The sequence below is a fragment of the Rhinopithecus bieti genome, unplaced genomic scaffold, assembly GCF_001698545.2.
Source record: "Rhinopithecus bieti isolate Rb0 unplaced genomic scaffold, ASM169854v2 scaffold_12155, whole genome shotgun sequence".
Taxonomy (NCBI): domain Eukaryota; kingdom Metazoa; phylum Chordata; class Mammalia; order Primates; family Cercopithecidae; genus Rhinopithecus; species Rhinopithecus bieti.
The window spans coordinates 2,188,731-2,202,188 of NW_016807423.1; the positions used below are offsets into that span (position 1 = coordinate 2,188,731).

General features: G+C 52.5%; 1 protein-coding gene across 3 annotated transcripts; it reads left to right on the plus strand.

The window, feature by feature from the left end:
- Nucleotides 1–5,129: 5,129 nt before the first annotated feature.
- Nucleotides 5,130–11,895, plus strand: BEST4 (bestrophin 4). 3 transcript variants are annotated; one of them, XM_017881832.1, is made up of 11 exons: nt 5,130–5,180; nt 5,500–5,760; nt 5,848–5,942; nt 6,612–6,845; nt 7,080–7,234; nt 7,632–7,709; nt 8,003–8,200; nt 8,323–8,403; nt 8,529–8,683; nt 8,839–9,113; nt 11,714–11,895. In XM_017881832.1, exons 2-10 carry the CDS (start codon nt 5,609–5,611, stop codon nt 9,110–9,112), a joined length of 1,422 nt encoding a protein of 473 aa, XP_017737321.1. In that variant the 5' UTR covers nt 5,130–5,180; nt 5,500–5,608; the 3' UTR covers nt 9,113; nt 11,714–11,895. The 3 variants fall into 3 exon arrangements, with proteins under 3 accessions (XP_017737321.1, XP_017737322.1, XP_017737323.1); XM_017881833.1 differs by having other exon boundaries at nt 5,131–5,180; nt 5,597–5,760; XM_017881834.1 differs by having other exon boundaries at nt 5,177–5,188; nt 5,597–5,760.
- Nucleotides 11,896–13,458: the final 1,563 nt, after the last annotated feature.

Consider the following 13,458-nt stretch of genomic DNA (forward strand, 5'->3'; position numbering starts at 1 on the left):
GGATCTCAGCTCACTGCAAGCTCCGCCTCCCGGGTTTACGCCATTCTCCTGCCTCAGCCTCCCGAGTAGCTGGGACTACAGGCGCCCGCCACCTCGCCCGGCTAGTTTTTTTGTATTTTTTAGTAGAGACGGGGTTTCACCGTGTTAGCCAGGATGGTCTTGATCTCCTGACCTCATGATCCACCCGTCTCGGCCTCCCAAAGTGCTGGGATTACAGGCTTGAGCCACCGCGCCCGGCCGCACTTTATACTATTAACTCACCTAATATTCACAACCACTCCATCCGATAGGCATTATCATCCACATGTCCCCATGGGGAATTTTTTTTTTTTTTTTTTTTTTTTTTTTGAGATGGAGTCTTGCTCTGTTGCCCAGGCTGGAGTGCAATGGCATGATCAGGGCTCACTGTAACCTCCACCTCCCAGATTCAAGTGATTCTCCCACCTCAACCTTCTGAGTAGCTGGGATTACTGGCACCTGCCATCAAGCCCAGCTAATTTTTGTATTTTTAGTAGTGACAGGATTTTGCCATGTTGGTCAGGCTGGTCTCACTCCTGACCTCAAGTGATCCACCTGCCTTGGCCTCCCAAAGTGCTGGGATTACAGGCATGAGCTACTGCACTCAGCCTCTCATGGGGAATTTAAAAGGTTCAATGGCTTTCTCAAGGTCACAAAGCTTGGTGACTTTGGTGGCCATGGTGAAGCATGGACTTGGGAACCTGGGCAGTGTGGCTCCAGAATCCATTTCACTGCCAAGCTATACAACCACCTCTCAGTTGTGAGGAGGGGACAGAGGAATGGGTGGGCAGGACCAATAGGGAGGGAGAGGCAGAGCTGGAGGATAAGGAAAGGTGGGGCAGGTGATTTATGGGCTGAGTGGTTCCCTCTCCTGCACCATAAACAAAGGGACTGGTCAGCAGCAGAGAAGGGAGATAAGGTGATTCAGGAGGTAGGGACTGGGTGGACCTGGGGACCACCCTCTTCCTCTGGCAGAGGCTTCAGGTCATGCACTTTTATCCTGGGCTCTGTGGGAAATTCACAGTCCACAGGGCTGGGAACAAGCAGAGGTGTGAGGGCCACAGGTGCGGGTGGGGTGCAGGACTGAAATGCAGCCAGCTGGTCTTCCTGAGGTAGAGCTGTCAGGGAGACACAGCCTGAGCTCTTGCACTCCCAGGACCTGGCTTTCCAAGTCCTAGAACATCTTTAAGTGGTAAGCAGCCCAGATGCTCTAGGAAAGCCACAGATCACAGCATGGGAATGAACTGCCTGGCCATGATGCCTGAGGCCCAGGAGCTGGTATCTCACCCTCCCCAGGTCAGGTCCTAGACACACACACATTCATTCTCTCTCTCTCTCTCTCTCTGTCTTGTTCTTTCCTTATATTGACATCTCACATGGGAGACCTGGAAGGAGAATGTAACTCCAGTCAGGCCATGAGTAGTTTTCCACATCTTGCCTCATCTGGGAAATCTCACAAAATAGCAGGGGTGGGCTGGGCGACCAGATGTCTTTCATCTTAAAAGGGAAGAGAGAAATGGAGAACAAAAGAGTGGGTGGAGGGAGGTGAGAAGGAGAGAAGGATGAGAAGAAAGAAAGAAAAGAAGCTTGCTTGGTTTCAGGTTTTCCTCCCCAACTTTTCTTTTCTTTTTTTTTTTTTTCTATTTTGTTTTGTTTTGTTTTGAGACAGGGTCTCACTCTGTCACCCAAGCTGGAGTGCAATGGCTGTATCATGGCTTACTGCAGCCTCAAACTCCTGGGCTCAAGTGATCCTCCCACCTCAGCCTCTTAAGTGTCTGGACTCTAGGCGCACACCACCACACCCAGCTAATTTTAAACAACTTTTTGTAGAGACAGGTCACACTATGTTGCCCAGGCTGGTCCCAAACTCCTGGGCTTAAGTGATCCTCCCACCTCAGCCTCCCAAAGTGTCAGGATTTTAGGCATGAGCCACTGTAATCTAGCTTTACCTAGATGGATCAGATTCAAAACTTCTCAGGCGTCTCACAGGCTAGAGGGGAGATCTCCCTGTGAACAGATCATAGACCACTGTGATTAACTGCTGCAAGAGAGAAAACCCAGAGGGTTTTGAGGAGTAACCTGGGAAAGATCATGAAAGGCTTCCTAGAGGGTGCTCTGAGCCGCACCTTGAAGGAACAGTTACAAATGAGCTAGGCATATACACCTACTATGCACTCACAAAAATTAAAATAAAAAAAAATTAAAAATGAGCTAGGCAGAGGCTGGTGATGAGGGTAGAGGTGGGTAAGGCTCAGAGGGCCTTGTGTATCCAACTTAAAAACCAGGATCCAGCACTGTTTGGTCTGGGGCAGGTTAGCAGGACGTGAGGAAAAGGTCTCTGCCTCCTCATTTCTCAAGGACTGTCTGGCTTGGAAGGCTTGGGAGGCAAGAGTGGACCAGTAGTAGGAAACCAAAGAGAACAGATTCAAATTTTCATAGTAACAGCAGCCCAAGCCAATCACCCACAGTGCTCTAGGCTGTAGGCATTGTTCCTGTGAATACTCAAAATTGCCCCATGAGGTTAGGCATTCTTGATCCTGCTTTGCAGAGGAGGAAACTGAGGTCCAGAGAGATAGGTAACTTGCACAGTTACAGAGAGCTGGGATTCAGACCCAGGTTTGTCCAGCTCCCAAGCCTGTGCTCCTAATCACCTCTCTGTGCTTCTTCTCTTTTTTTTTTTTTTTTTTTTTTTGAGACAGAGTCTCGCTCTGCCGCCCAGGCTGGAGTGCAGTGGCCGGATCTCAGCTCACTGCAAGCTCCGCCTCCCGGGTTCACGCCATTCTCCTGCCTCAGCCTCCCGAGTAGCTGGGACTACAGGTGCCCGCCAGGTCGCCCGGCTAGTTTTTTGTATTTTTAGTAGAGACGGGGTTTCACCATGTTAGCCAGGATGGTCTTGATCTCCTGACCTCGTGATCCGCCCGTCTCGGCCTCCCAAAGTGCTGGGATTACAGGCTTGAGCCACCGCGCCCGGCCTTGTGCTTCTTCTCTTTAGGAAACTTGCAGAAGAGAACCAGCTCACGGTGCGGGGGGAGGAGCTTCCCAAAGCAAGACAGAGGCAGGACCACTACTCTTGGGATTTTCAGTATTCACTTACCTCAACACTGGGACGGTAAGTGAGCTGCCAGTTCTCTTCCATTTTGAGGTTCTATTTCTTTGTTCTTTTCTTTCTTTCTTTCTTTCTTTTTTTTTTGAGACAAAGTTTCACTCTTGTTGCCCAGGCTGGAGTGCAATGGCATTATCTCAGCTCACTGCAATCTTTGCCTCCCGAGTTCAAGCAATTCTCCTGTCTCAGCTCCCAAGTAGCTGGGATTACAGGCTTGTGCCACCATGCTTAGCTAATTTTGTATTTTCGTAGAGATGGGGTTTCNCTTCTCTTTAGGAAACTTGCAGAAGAGAACCAGCTCACGGTGCGGGGGGAGGAGCTTCCCAAAGCAAGACAGAGGCAGGACCACTACTCTTGGGATTTTTCAGTATTCACTTACCTCAACACTGGGACGGTAAGTGAGCTGCCAGTTCTCTTCCATTTTGAGGTTCTATTTCTTTGTTCTTTTCTTTCTTTCTTTCTTTCTTTTTTTTTTGAGACAAAGTTTCACTCTTGTTGCCCAGGCTGGAGTGCAATGGCATTATCTCAGCTCACTGCAATCTTTGCCTCCCGAGTTCAAGCAATTCTCCTGTCTCAGCTCCCAAGTAGCTGGGATTACAGGCTTGTGCCACCATGCTTAGCTAATTTTGTATTTTTCGTAGAGATGGGGTTTCTCCATGTTGGTCAGGCTGATCTCAAACTCCCGACCTCAGGTGATCTGCCTGCCTCCGCCTCCCGAAGTGCTGGGATTACAGGTATGAGCCACAGTGCCCAGCCTTTTTTTTTTTTTTTTTTTTTTTTGAGACAGAGTCTCGCTCTGTCACCCAAGCTGGAGTGCAGTGGCACAAACTCACAATCTCAGCTCACTGCAACCTCTCCCTCCCGGGTTCAAGGGATTCTCCCATTGAGATTCTCTTTCTTTCTCTCTTTCTCTCTCTCTTTCTTTTCTCTTTTTTCTTTTTCCCCAGGCCGCAGTGCAGTGGCACGAGCTCGACTCATTGCAACCTGCGCCTCCCCAGGTTCAAGCAATTCTCCTGCGTCAGCCTCCCACGTACCTGGAACTACAGGTTCGTGCCACCACGCCCAGCTAATTTTTCTATTTTTAGTAGAGACAGGGTTTCACCATGTTGGGCCAGGCTAGTCTCGAACTCCTGACCTCAAGTGATCCGACTGCCTTAAGGCTGCCCAAAGTGCTAGGATTACAGGCGTGAGCCACCTTGCCTGGCGGTTCTATTTCTATCCGTGCCTTAGGTATTACTTCCTCTGTTTGTTAGATGAAGAAATTGAGGCCCAGAGGTGAAAGTGGTCACTCAAATCCTGGGCACCCCTAGGAGTCAGGATGTTGGACACAGGGCTTAACGGGGCCTGCACTCCTAGGCCTGAGCTTCCAGATCTGTGGCTGTCAGCCCCATGGCATGGACGGGGAAGAGCCTGACCAAGACCTCCAGACCCTGTACAAGAAGCCTGGGAGTGTGGCCAGTGCACAGGATGGGTCCTGGAGCTCATGCCCTTGCTAGGCCACTTCCAGCCTTGGAAGTCCATCAGCCCTAGCTTTGAATCCTGCCTCCAACATGTTCTAGCTGTATGGCCGACTGCGAGCAAGTCATTTACCTCTTGGAGCCTCATCTGTGAAATGTGGATGATTGATTCCCTACCTTATGGGGCTGTGATGAGGATTTCATGAGAGGATGACCTAGTAGTGCCCTTGGCATGGTGCCTGTCACTTAGTCAGTGCTCTGTGATCAGCAGCTGGTATTATTATAACAATTTATCATGCATCTGTCTTCCCACCTGAAACGTGGGACAATAACCCCTGTCACACTGGCTTGAAGGACATGGTGTCATCTGTGTGAGCGGTGGGGTCAGTATAGGTGGCAATTCTGTCACTCAAAGGCCAGCCCAGCCCTACAGGCGTAGAGAGACACACCCAGTTCCCAGCACCAGGGGAAGCTGGATGACAGCTTCAATCCATCAATGATAGGCCTTGGTCCAGCCTAACTTTATGGACTGTAGAGGTACTTAAGTCTGTGGGGGGTGAAGTCTAGCCCAGTTCTTCCACACGGGCTGCTGCCCAGACCAGGTAGGCAGGTATGGGATGGGGGTGAGAGTGCTCTGGGCCCTGGTAGTCTAGTTAATCAGCTTCCAGAGCAAGGCCCCAAGGAATAGCAGTGGGTTTGGGCTGGAGCTGCGTCTCTTGTCCACAGCAGTTCAGGATCTGGTTATCCCTAGCCCTGCAGGCTGAAGAGGAGCTTGAGGAAGCCTCATGCATGAAGGGACACAGATCTCAGTTCTACTTTGTCCAGCTCTAGCCTGGCTTTGCCTATGTACTGCTGAGTTCTGCAGGCAGTGGGGTGTGCTTTTCTGCTCTGCAGGCTCCTACCCCTTTTCCACTGATGCAGGGTGAAGGTTGGAGTGTGTGAGATCAGAGTGGAAGGGACGTTGTCTGGGGAACTAAAGGACAGCCCTGGGGGCAACTCTTGTGACCTTCTGCCCCAGGCTCCCAGCACCATGACGGTTTCATATACTCTCAAAGTGGCGGAGGCCCGCTTCGGCGGTTTCTCTGGCCTGCTTCTCCGTTGGAGGGGAAGCATCTACAAGCTCCTCTACAAGGAGTTCCTCCTCTTCGGGGCCTTGTACGCTGTGCTTAGCATCACCTACCGGTAAGGGCAGGGTCTTAGAGCTGGTGGAAGTGGGGAGACTGGGCCACCCACCTCCCTCTAACCCAAGCCTACGCCTGCCTTCCCCAGTCTGCTGCTGACCCAGGAACAGAAGCACGTGTATGCTCAGGTTGCCCGGTACTGCAACCGCTCAGCGGACCTCATCCCCTTGTCCTTTGTATTGGGTAAGGCCCCCTTCTAGTTTTCCCTGTGTCCTCCTTACTGTGTTCCCTGACCTCTGGGTTGGGTTGACAGCTCTGAGGGTCAGAATTACCCAACAGATGGTGTGGTGACACACCTGCAATCTCAGCTACTTGAGAGGCTGAGGTGAGAGGATCGCTTGAGCCCAGGAGTTCCAGTCCAGCCTGGGCAATGTAGCGAGACTCTGCTTAAAAAAAAAAAAAAAAGAATTACTCAATAGAGTGGCAGAGCCTGCCTGGTCAGCCAGAGCAGGCCCAGCAGGCACAGGAGCTGGGTGCTGGGTCCAGGACTTCCGGAGGGCAGGGCCCTATCACTTGCCGGACCCTCACTTCCAGCAATGCACAAGACATCTGCTGGCCTCACAAGCCCACGCTGGGCACTGGAGGAGAGCGGGACAGAGGTGACAGCCCCTTCCCTACCCTCCTGGGAAGCAGTCTCCTGGCTTTGAATCCCCATTTTCCCTTTGCTGAAGGAAGTTTGCCCTCCTCCCTCCTCCTGGCCTCGCACAGCAGGGTACTGGAGCTGAATGTTTCCTTCCCCCTGCCACGATTCAACTGGCTTGGACGAGGTCCTTTGCTGGGGGAGGCGAGGCACTCTGACCCCCAGGCTCTCCACCCTCCCTTCCTACTCCCTCTACCACGGTGGCCAAGCAGGTTTCTATGTGACTCTCGTGGTGAACCGCTGGTGGTCCCAGTACACAAGCATCCCGCTGCCAGACCAGCTGATGTGCGTCATCTCGGCTAGCGTGCACGGCGTGGACCAGCGGGGCCGCCTGCTGCGCCGCACCCTCATCCGCTACGCGAACCTGGCGTCCGTGCTGGTCCTGCGCTCCGTCAGCACCCGCGTGCTCAAGCGCTTCCCCACCATGGAGCACGTGGTGGACGCAGGTGCGCCGCCCGCCGGGAGCCTCTGGGGGCCAGGCGCACGGCTGGATGCAGGTGCCGCCTGGGAAAGTCCTGGGAGCAGGGGCCTCCAGGGAAGGGTCTGGACTGCGGCAGGAATGGGGAACCGCGAGTCCTGGGACCGCCGATAGACGCGAGGGAGGGGAGCCAGACGGCGGAACAGCAGGCCCCCATGGCGGCAGAGGTTGCAACTGCACCCCTACCGCTTTACCCCCTCAGGTTTCATGTCCCAGGAAGAGAGGAAAAAGTTTGAGAGCCTGAAATCCGACTTCAACAAGTACTGGGTCCCCTGCGTCTGGTTCACCAACCTGGCGGCCCAGGCCCGGAGGGACGGGCGAATCCGTGACGATATCGCTCTCTGTCTACTTTTGGAAGTGAGTGGGCCCCGGACCAGACCCATCTGCCCTCCTCCCTCTAATTTTGAAGAGGAATAATAATTTTAGTACCTAACACTTGTATGGCACCAACTGTGTACCCCGGCCTTTTGGAAGCCCTGTACCCATGTTAACTCATTCATCCCTTACAGCAACTCCTGAGATAGGTACTATCATCCTCCTTGCACAGTTGTGGAAACTGAGGCACAGAGTGGAAAATAAATTTGCCTAAGTTACACAGCTAGTTAGCAGAGCTGAGATTCAAGCACCCCAGCCTAATACACCTCTGAGAGCAGAATGAGAAAAAGCCTCCTGGCCGGGCCCAGGCCTGGTTTGTGCTGGGCACCCCTGTTCCTTCCTCGCTTCTGCTGACTTCCTGTTCCTGCTGTTCCTCCAGGAGCTGAACAAGTACCGAGCCAAATGCAGCATGCTATTCCACTATGACTGGATCAGCATCCCCCTCGTCTACACCCAAGTAACTGCCTCTACCCTCCCCAGTCCCAGTGCCTACTGTATGTCCTGTGCTGTGTGTGAGATGAGAAGAATTAGAGATGGTACTTGCCTGGCCATTTCAGTCCCCTGAGGCACTGGGTTCATCCTCAAAGCCTTCCACCACCCCCACCAAGGTGACCCTGTCCCCACTGGTACTGCCACACCAGGATATATGTTTGATTGCTTGTCAGACTTCCCATAGATCCTCAGAGGCAGGGGCGGCATTTCTCCCTGTCCCACTGCATCCTGCACTGAGCCTGGCTCTTCCTTCTCCAGGTGGTGACCATAGCCGTCTACTCCTTCTTTGCCCTCTCCCTGGTTGGCCGCCAGTTTGTGGAGCCAGAGGCAGGGGCTGCCAAACCTCAGAAGCTTCTGAAGCCAGGCCAGGAGCCAGCCCCAGCCTTGGGAGACCCGGACATGTATGTGCCTCTCACTACTCTGCTGCAGTTCTTCTTCTATGCTGGCTGGCTCAAGGTGGGCACTGCAGATGGGCATGCCAGCCTGCTCTGTGGAGATGTGGGCACAGGGGCTGCCCCAACTTTGGGGACAAAGAGTGGGGCTCTGAGCTCAGAAAACACTATCTCTGCCACCTATAGGTGGCTGAACAGATCATCAACCCATTTGGTGAGGATGATGATGACTTTGAGACAAACCAGCTCATAGACCGCAACTTGCAGGTGAGCAAGCATCAGGAAGGATCAGGAGTCCAGGGCAGCTCCTGGGCCCCCTCTCCCGGGCAGCTCTCAGCCCGGCCTTGGGAAGGAGAGGAGAGGAGGATCCTTGTAACTTGCTGGTGGCCCAGGTGTCCCTGCTATCTGTGGACGAAATGTACCAGAACCTTCCCCCCGCTGAGAAGGACCAGTACTGGGATGAGGACCAGCCGCAGCCACCCTACACTGTGGCCACGGCGGCCGAGTCTCTGCGGCCCTCATTCCTGGGCTCCACCTTCAACCTGCGGTGAGTGGCCTGCGCCGGCGGAGACCGGACCTGACTCGGCACGCGGGTACTCGCTCAGCCTCTGGGGCACCGATGCCTCCGTCCCTCCCCGAGAGCCGACCCCGCGTCCCCGCTCCCGCCCTGTGCCCGGGTTCAGCCCACCCTCCCGCCCGCAGCATGAGCGACGACCCTGAGCAGAGCCTGCAGGTGGAGGCGTCCCCCGGATCGGGTCGGCCCGCGCCCGCCGCGCAGACCCCGTTGCTCGGCCGCTTCCTGGGCGTAGGGGCGCCCTCCCCGGCCATCAGCCTCCGGAACTTCGGCCGCGCGCGAGGGACCCCGCGCCCCCCGCATCTGCTACGCTTCCGGGCCGAGGAGGGCGGCGACCCCGAGGCCGCAGCCCGCATCGAGGAGGAGACGGCGGAGTCCGGGGACGAGGCCCTGGAGCCCTGAGGTCTTGCCTGCCCCCGCCCGGTTCCTCCCACCCACTGCCCCCCGTCCCTCCCGTGCCTGGTCCTGCCAGCCAGCTCTATTAGAGCAGCTTTTCCTGTGTGCCTGGAAGGCCAGAGCATTTAGGGACAGAACTTGAAAGAGAAGATGGCGAGAAGGGCCTGAGCCAGGGCTAGGAATGTGTCCACTTTGGTGGGAGAGAAGGTCGGATGGGCTGCTTGGGGGAGGTGAAGCTAGACAAATAAATGAGCCCAGGCACAGAGGACTAGAGCCCAGGTGCACGGTTAGCTTCACAGCAACAGGGAGCTAGGCCAGTGGTTCTCAAACTTCAGGAAGGATCAGCATCACGGAAGATCTTGTCAAAAGAGTGCCAAGCACCACTCCCAGCATTTCTGGCACATTAGATTTGGGAGGGCGCCCAGTAACTTGCATTTCTAACAAGTTCCCAGGTGATGCTGTGCTGCTGGTCCAGGAAGCACAATTTGAGAGTCACGTGAAAACTGCTTGAAGGGGTGGTAACCTTACCCAGAAGAGGGGTCAGTGTGTGTTGGGGGAGTTTTGCCTTGTCTGTAATGTTCAAGTTTTTGTTTACATTAAGAATATATTCGGCCGGGCGCGGTGGCTCAAGCCTGTAAATCCCAGCACTTTGGGAGGCCGAGGCGGGCGGAATCACGAGGTCAGAAGATCGAGACCCAATCCTGGCCTAACACGGGAAAACCGTCTCTACTGAAAATACAAAAAATAGCCCAGGCCGATGGGTGGCGGGCCGCCTGTATTCCCAGCCTACTTCGGTGAGGCTTAGGCAGGAAATGGCTAAACCTGGAGGCGAGTTGCACAGTGAGCGTGAGATCTTGGCCACTGCACTCCAGACCCTGGGTGGACAAGCGAAACTCCTTCCCTCAAAAAAAAAAAAAAAAAAAAAAAAAAAAAATATAATATATATATATATATATATTCAAGTTTTAAGTTTTGTTTTGTTTATATCGAGAATATATTTATTACTTGTGCAGTTATGATTGTTTAAAATTGAATTGGCATGCATGCAGTAGGATGAAGATGAAGGAAGGAAGGGTTTGGGAATCTGTCTTGGAGGCTGATTAAAATCAGATGTGAAGGCAGCTATTCACCACCCACCCTAGACCTAGCATTTGGACTTCAGTGTGCCAAACTCTTCTCCACTCCCACCAACCACACAGGGGGAAAAGTACAGTTTACGGGTGGAAGCCTAGGCCCATCTCGATGGTGGGCCTGCAGCGCTGGGGGCACTTGGCTGATGTCAGAAAAAGCCTTCTGTGGCCGGGCACAGCGGCTCACGCCTGTAATCCCAGCACTTTGGGAGGTTGAGGTGGACAGATCCCCAGAGGCCAGGAGTTAGATACCAGCCTGGCCAACACGGTGAAACCCCGTCTCTACTAAAAATACAAAAATTAGCTGGGTGTGGTGGTGGATGCCTGTAATCCCAGTTGCTTGGGAGGCTGAGGCATGAGAATTGCTTGAACCTGGGAAGCGGAGGTTGCAGTGAGCTGAGATCACTCCACTGCACTCTAGCTCTCGGTTACAGAGCCAGGCTCTGTCTCCAAAAAAAAAAGTCTTCTGGAAACAGTCTGCCACAGACCACTACAATGGAATTGTGGTAAAACTATGCTCCTCTAAGATTCTTGCCTTCTAAATGCCAGTCTCCACCTAAAGAAATCGGTGAAGGCCAAAACTGAATATTAAAGCCACAGGATGAATGCCAGAACAGAGGAGGAAGACAGGGGGGACACTAGAGTGCAGTTGAGTAGACTCCAGCCTCTGGCAGGGTCAGCTGACTGGATTCTAATGCTGGCTTTGCTTCTATCTGTATGTCCATGGGATAGTGAATATTTCTTTTTTTTTTTTTTTTTTTTTTTTGAGACGGAGTCTCGCTCTATGGCCCAGGCTGGAGTGCAGTGGCCGCATCTCAGCTCACTGCAACTCCGCCTCCCGGGTTTCCGCCATTCTCCTGTCTCAGCCTCCCGAGTAGCTGGGACTACAGGCGCCTGCCACCTCGCCCGGCTAGTTTTTTTTTGTATTTTTTAGTAGAGACGGGGTTTCACCGTGTTAGCCAGGATGGTCTTGATCTCCTGACCTTGTGATCCGCCCGCCTCGGCCTCCCAAAGTGCTGGGATTACAGGCTTGAGCCACCGCGCCCGGCCGAATATTTCTTACTTATTTATTTGAGATGGAATCTTGCACTGTCACCCAGTCTGGAGTGCAGTGGCGTGATCTCGGCTCACTGCAACCTCCGTCTCCTGGGTTCAAGCAATTCTCCTGTCTCAGCCTCGTGAGTAGCTGGGATTACAGGTGTCCACCACCACGCCTGGCTAATTTTTTGTATTTTTAGTAGAGACAGGGTTTCACCATGTTGGCCAGGCTTGTCTCTAACTCCTAACCTCAGGTGATCTGCCTGCTAAGCCTCCCAAAGTGCTGGAATTACAGGTGTGAGCCACTGCGCCCAGCCAATAGTGAATATTTCTAAGCCTCAGTTTCCAAATCTATAATGTGGAGACAGTAGCACCTCACAATGATAGCCATTCATTCACAAGGTATTTGAGGGTTGTTTTATTTTTGTTGTTGTTGCAGCTTTTACAAGCCTTGTTCCATGGTGAGAACGGTCATCTGTGAAAGTGGTAGAAATGGAGAGTGGATGGATTTCAAGACTTCAGAGAAAAGAACCCACTGGTTTTATGGACAGATCTTGGCTCACTGCAACCTCAGCCTCCCCGGGTTCAAGAGATTCTCGTGCCTCAGCCTCTCAAGTAGCTGGGATTACAGGCACGTGCCACCATGCCCTGCTAATTTTTTGTATGTTTAGTAGAGATGGGGTTTCGCCATGTTGGCCAGGCTGGTTTTTGAACTCCTGACCTCAAGTGATCCACCTGCCTCAGCCTTCCAAACTGCTGGGATTACAGGCATGAGCCACAATGCCTGGACAAACTTCAAATTTAATAAAATCTCAAGACTTTTTTCCCAATTAATCTTGCATATATCTGAGTATCTAGTATACGTCCATACACTTTTCCAGGTGCCAGAGACACAGCAGGAAACAAATATCCTCGTTTCCCTGGAGTACCATTCCAAAGGGAAAAGAGCAAACTTTGTCAGATTAAGGAATAAAGAGAAAAAAATGGGCAAAGTATAAGAATTCAGAGGGGCAACTGCAACTTAGAATATTGTGATCCAGCAATAACTCACTAGGGTGACATAGCAAAGACCTGGAGGAAATGAACCATGTGGGGTTTTTTTGTAGAAACAGGGTCTCACTTTGTTGCCCAGGTTGGTCTCAATCTCCTGGCCTCAGGCAATCCTCCTGCCTTGGCCTCTGCCTCCCAAAGTGCTGGGATTACAGACATGAGCCACCAGGCCCAGTGTCCAGCCCCAAGTGGATATATGAAGGAGTGTGCCTAACAAAGGGAATAGCACGTGTACATGTATGTTCAGTAAGCTAGGGTGGCTGTGTGGTTGATGGAGGGAGTCACTATAGGAGCTAGTTCACATCAAGTCATAATACTTGGTAATGATTTTCATTGATGAGACAGGAAGTTGTTGCATTTAAAATATAATCTTGGTGAGGTACAGTACCTCACATGTGTAATCCCAGCACTTTGGAAGGCCAAGGCAGGAGCATTGCTTGAGGCCAGGAGCTCAGGATTAGCCTGGGCAACATGAAACCCCATCTCTACAAAAAAAAAAAAAAAAAGATTATTCTGGGCCCTGCACCATAGCTGTAGTCCCAGCTACTCAGTAGGTTGAGACTGCAGTGAGCAATGATCGCTCCACTGCACTCCAGCCTAGTGTGATATCCTGACTCTTGAAACTGAGGAACATAGCAGATGGGGGCAGACAAGAGTTCAGTTTTGAAAATGTTGGCCTTCGAGAGCCCTATTACAATATCCTGTAATAGGATATTGTAATATCCTATTATTACAAAAGCTGGGCGCAATGGCTCATGCCTATAATCCTAGCACTTTGGGAGGCCAAGGCGGGTGGATCACTTGAGGACAGGAGTTGGAGACGACCCTACCCAACAGTGAAACCCTGTCTCTACTAAAAATACAAGAAGTCAGCTGGGTGTGGCAGTACACGCCTATAATTCCAGCTACTCAGGAGGCTGAGGCATGAGAATTGCTTGAACCCAGGAGGCAGAGGTTCCAGTGAGCCGAGATTACACACCACTGCAATCCAGCCTGGGGAACGGAGTGACTGTCTAAAAACACCCAAAAAGCAAACTAACAAAAAACCCAAGTACAGGCTGGGTGCGGTGGCTCATGCTTGTAATCCCAGCACTTTGGGAGGCCAAGGTGGGCGCATTACGAGGTCAGGAGACC

Excerpts from the sequence above, each read along its gene's own strand:
- BEST4 (XM_017881832.1), top strand. The coding sequence starts at position 5,609 with ATGACGGTTTCATATACTCTCAAAGTGGCGGAGGCCCGCTTCGGCGGT. Across the intron at positions 5,943-6,611 it reads CCCCTTGTCCTTTGTATTGG|GTTTCTATGTGACTCTCGTG; the intron begins GTAAGGCCCCCT and ends GTGGCCAAGCAG. Across the intron at positions 7,235-7,631 it reads CTCTCTGTCTACTTTTGGAA|GAGCTGAACAAGTACCGAGC; the intron begins GTGAGTGGGCCC and ends CTGTTCCTCCAG.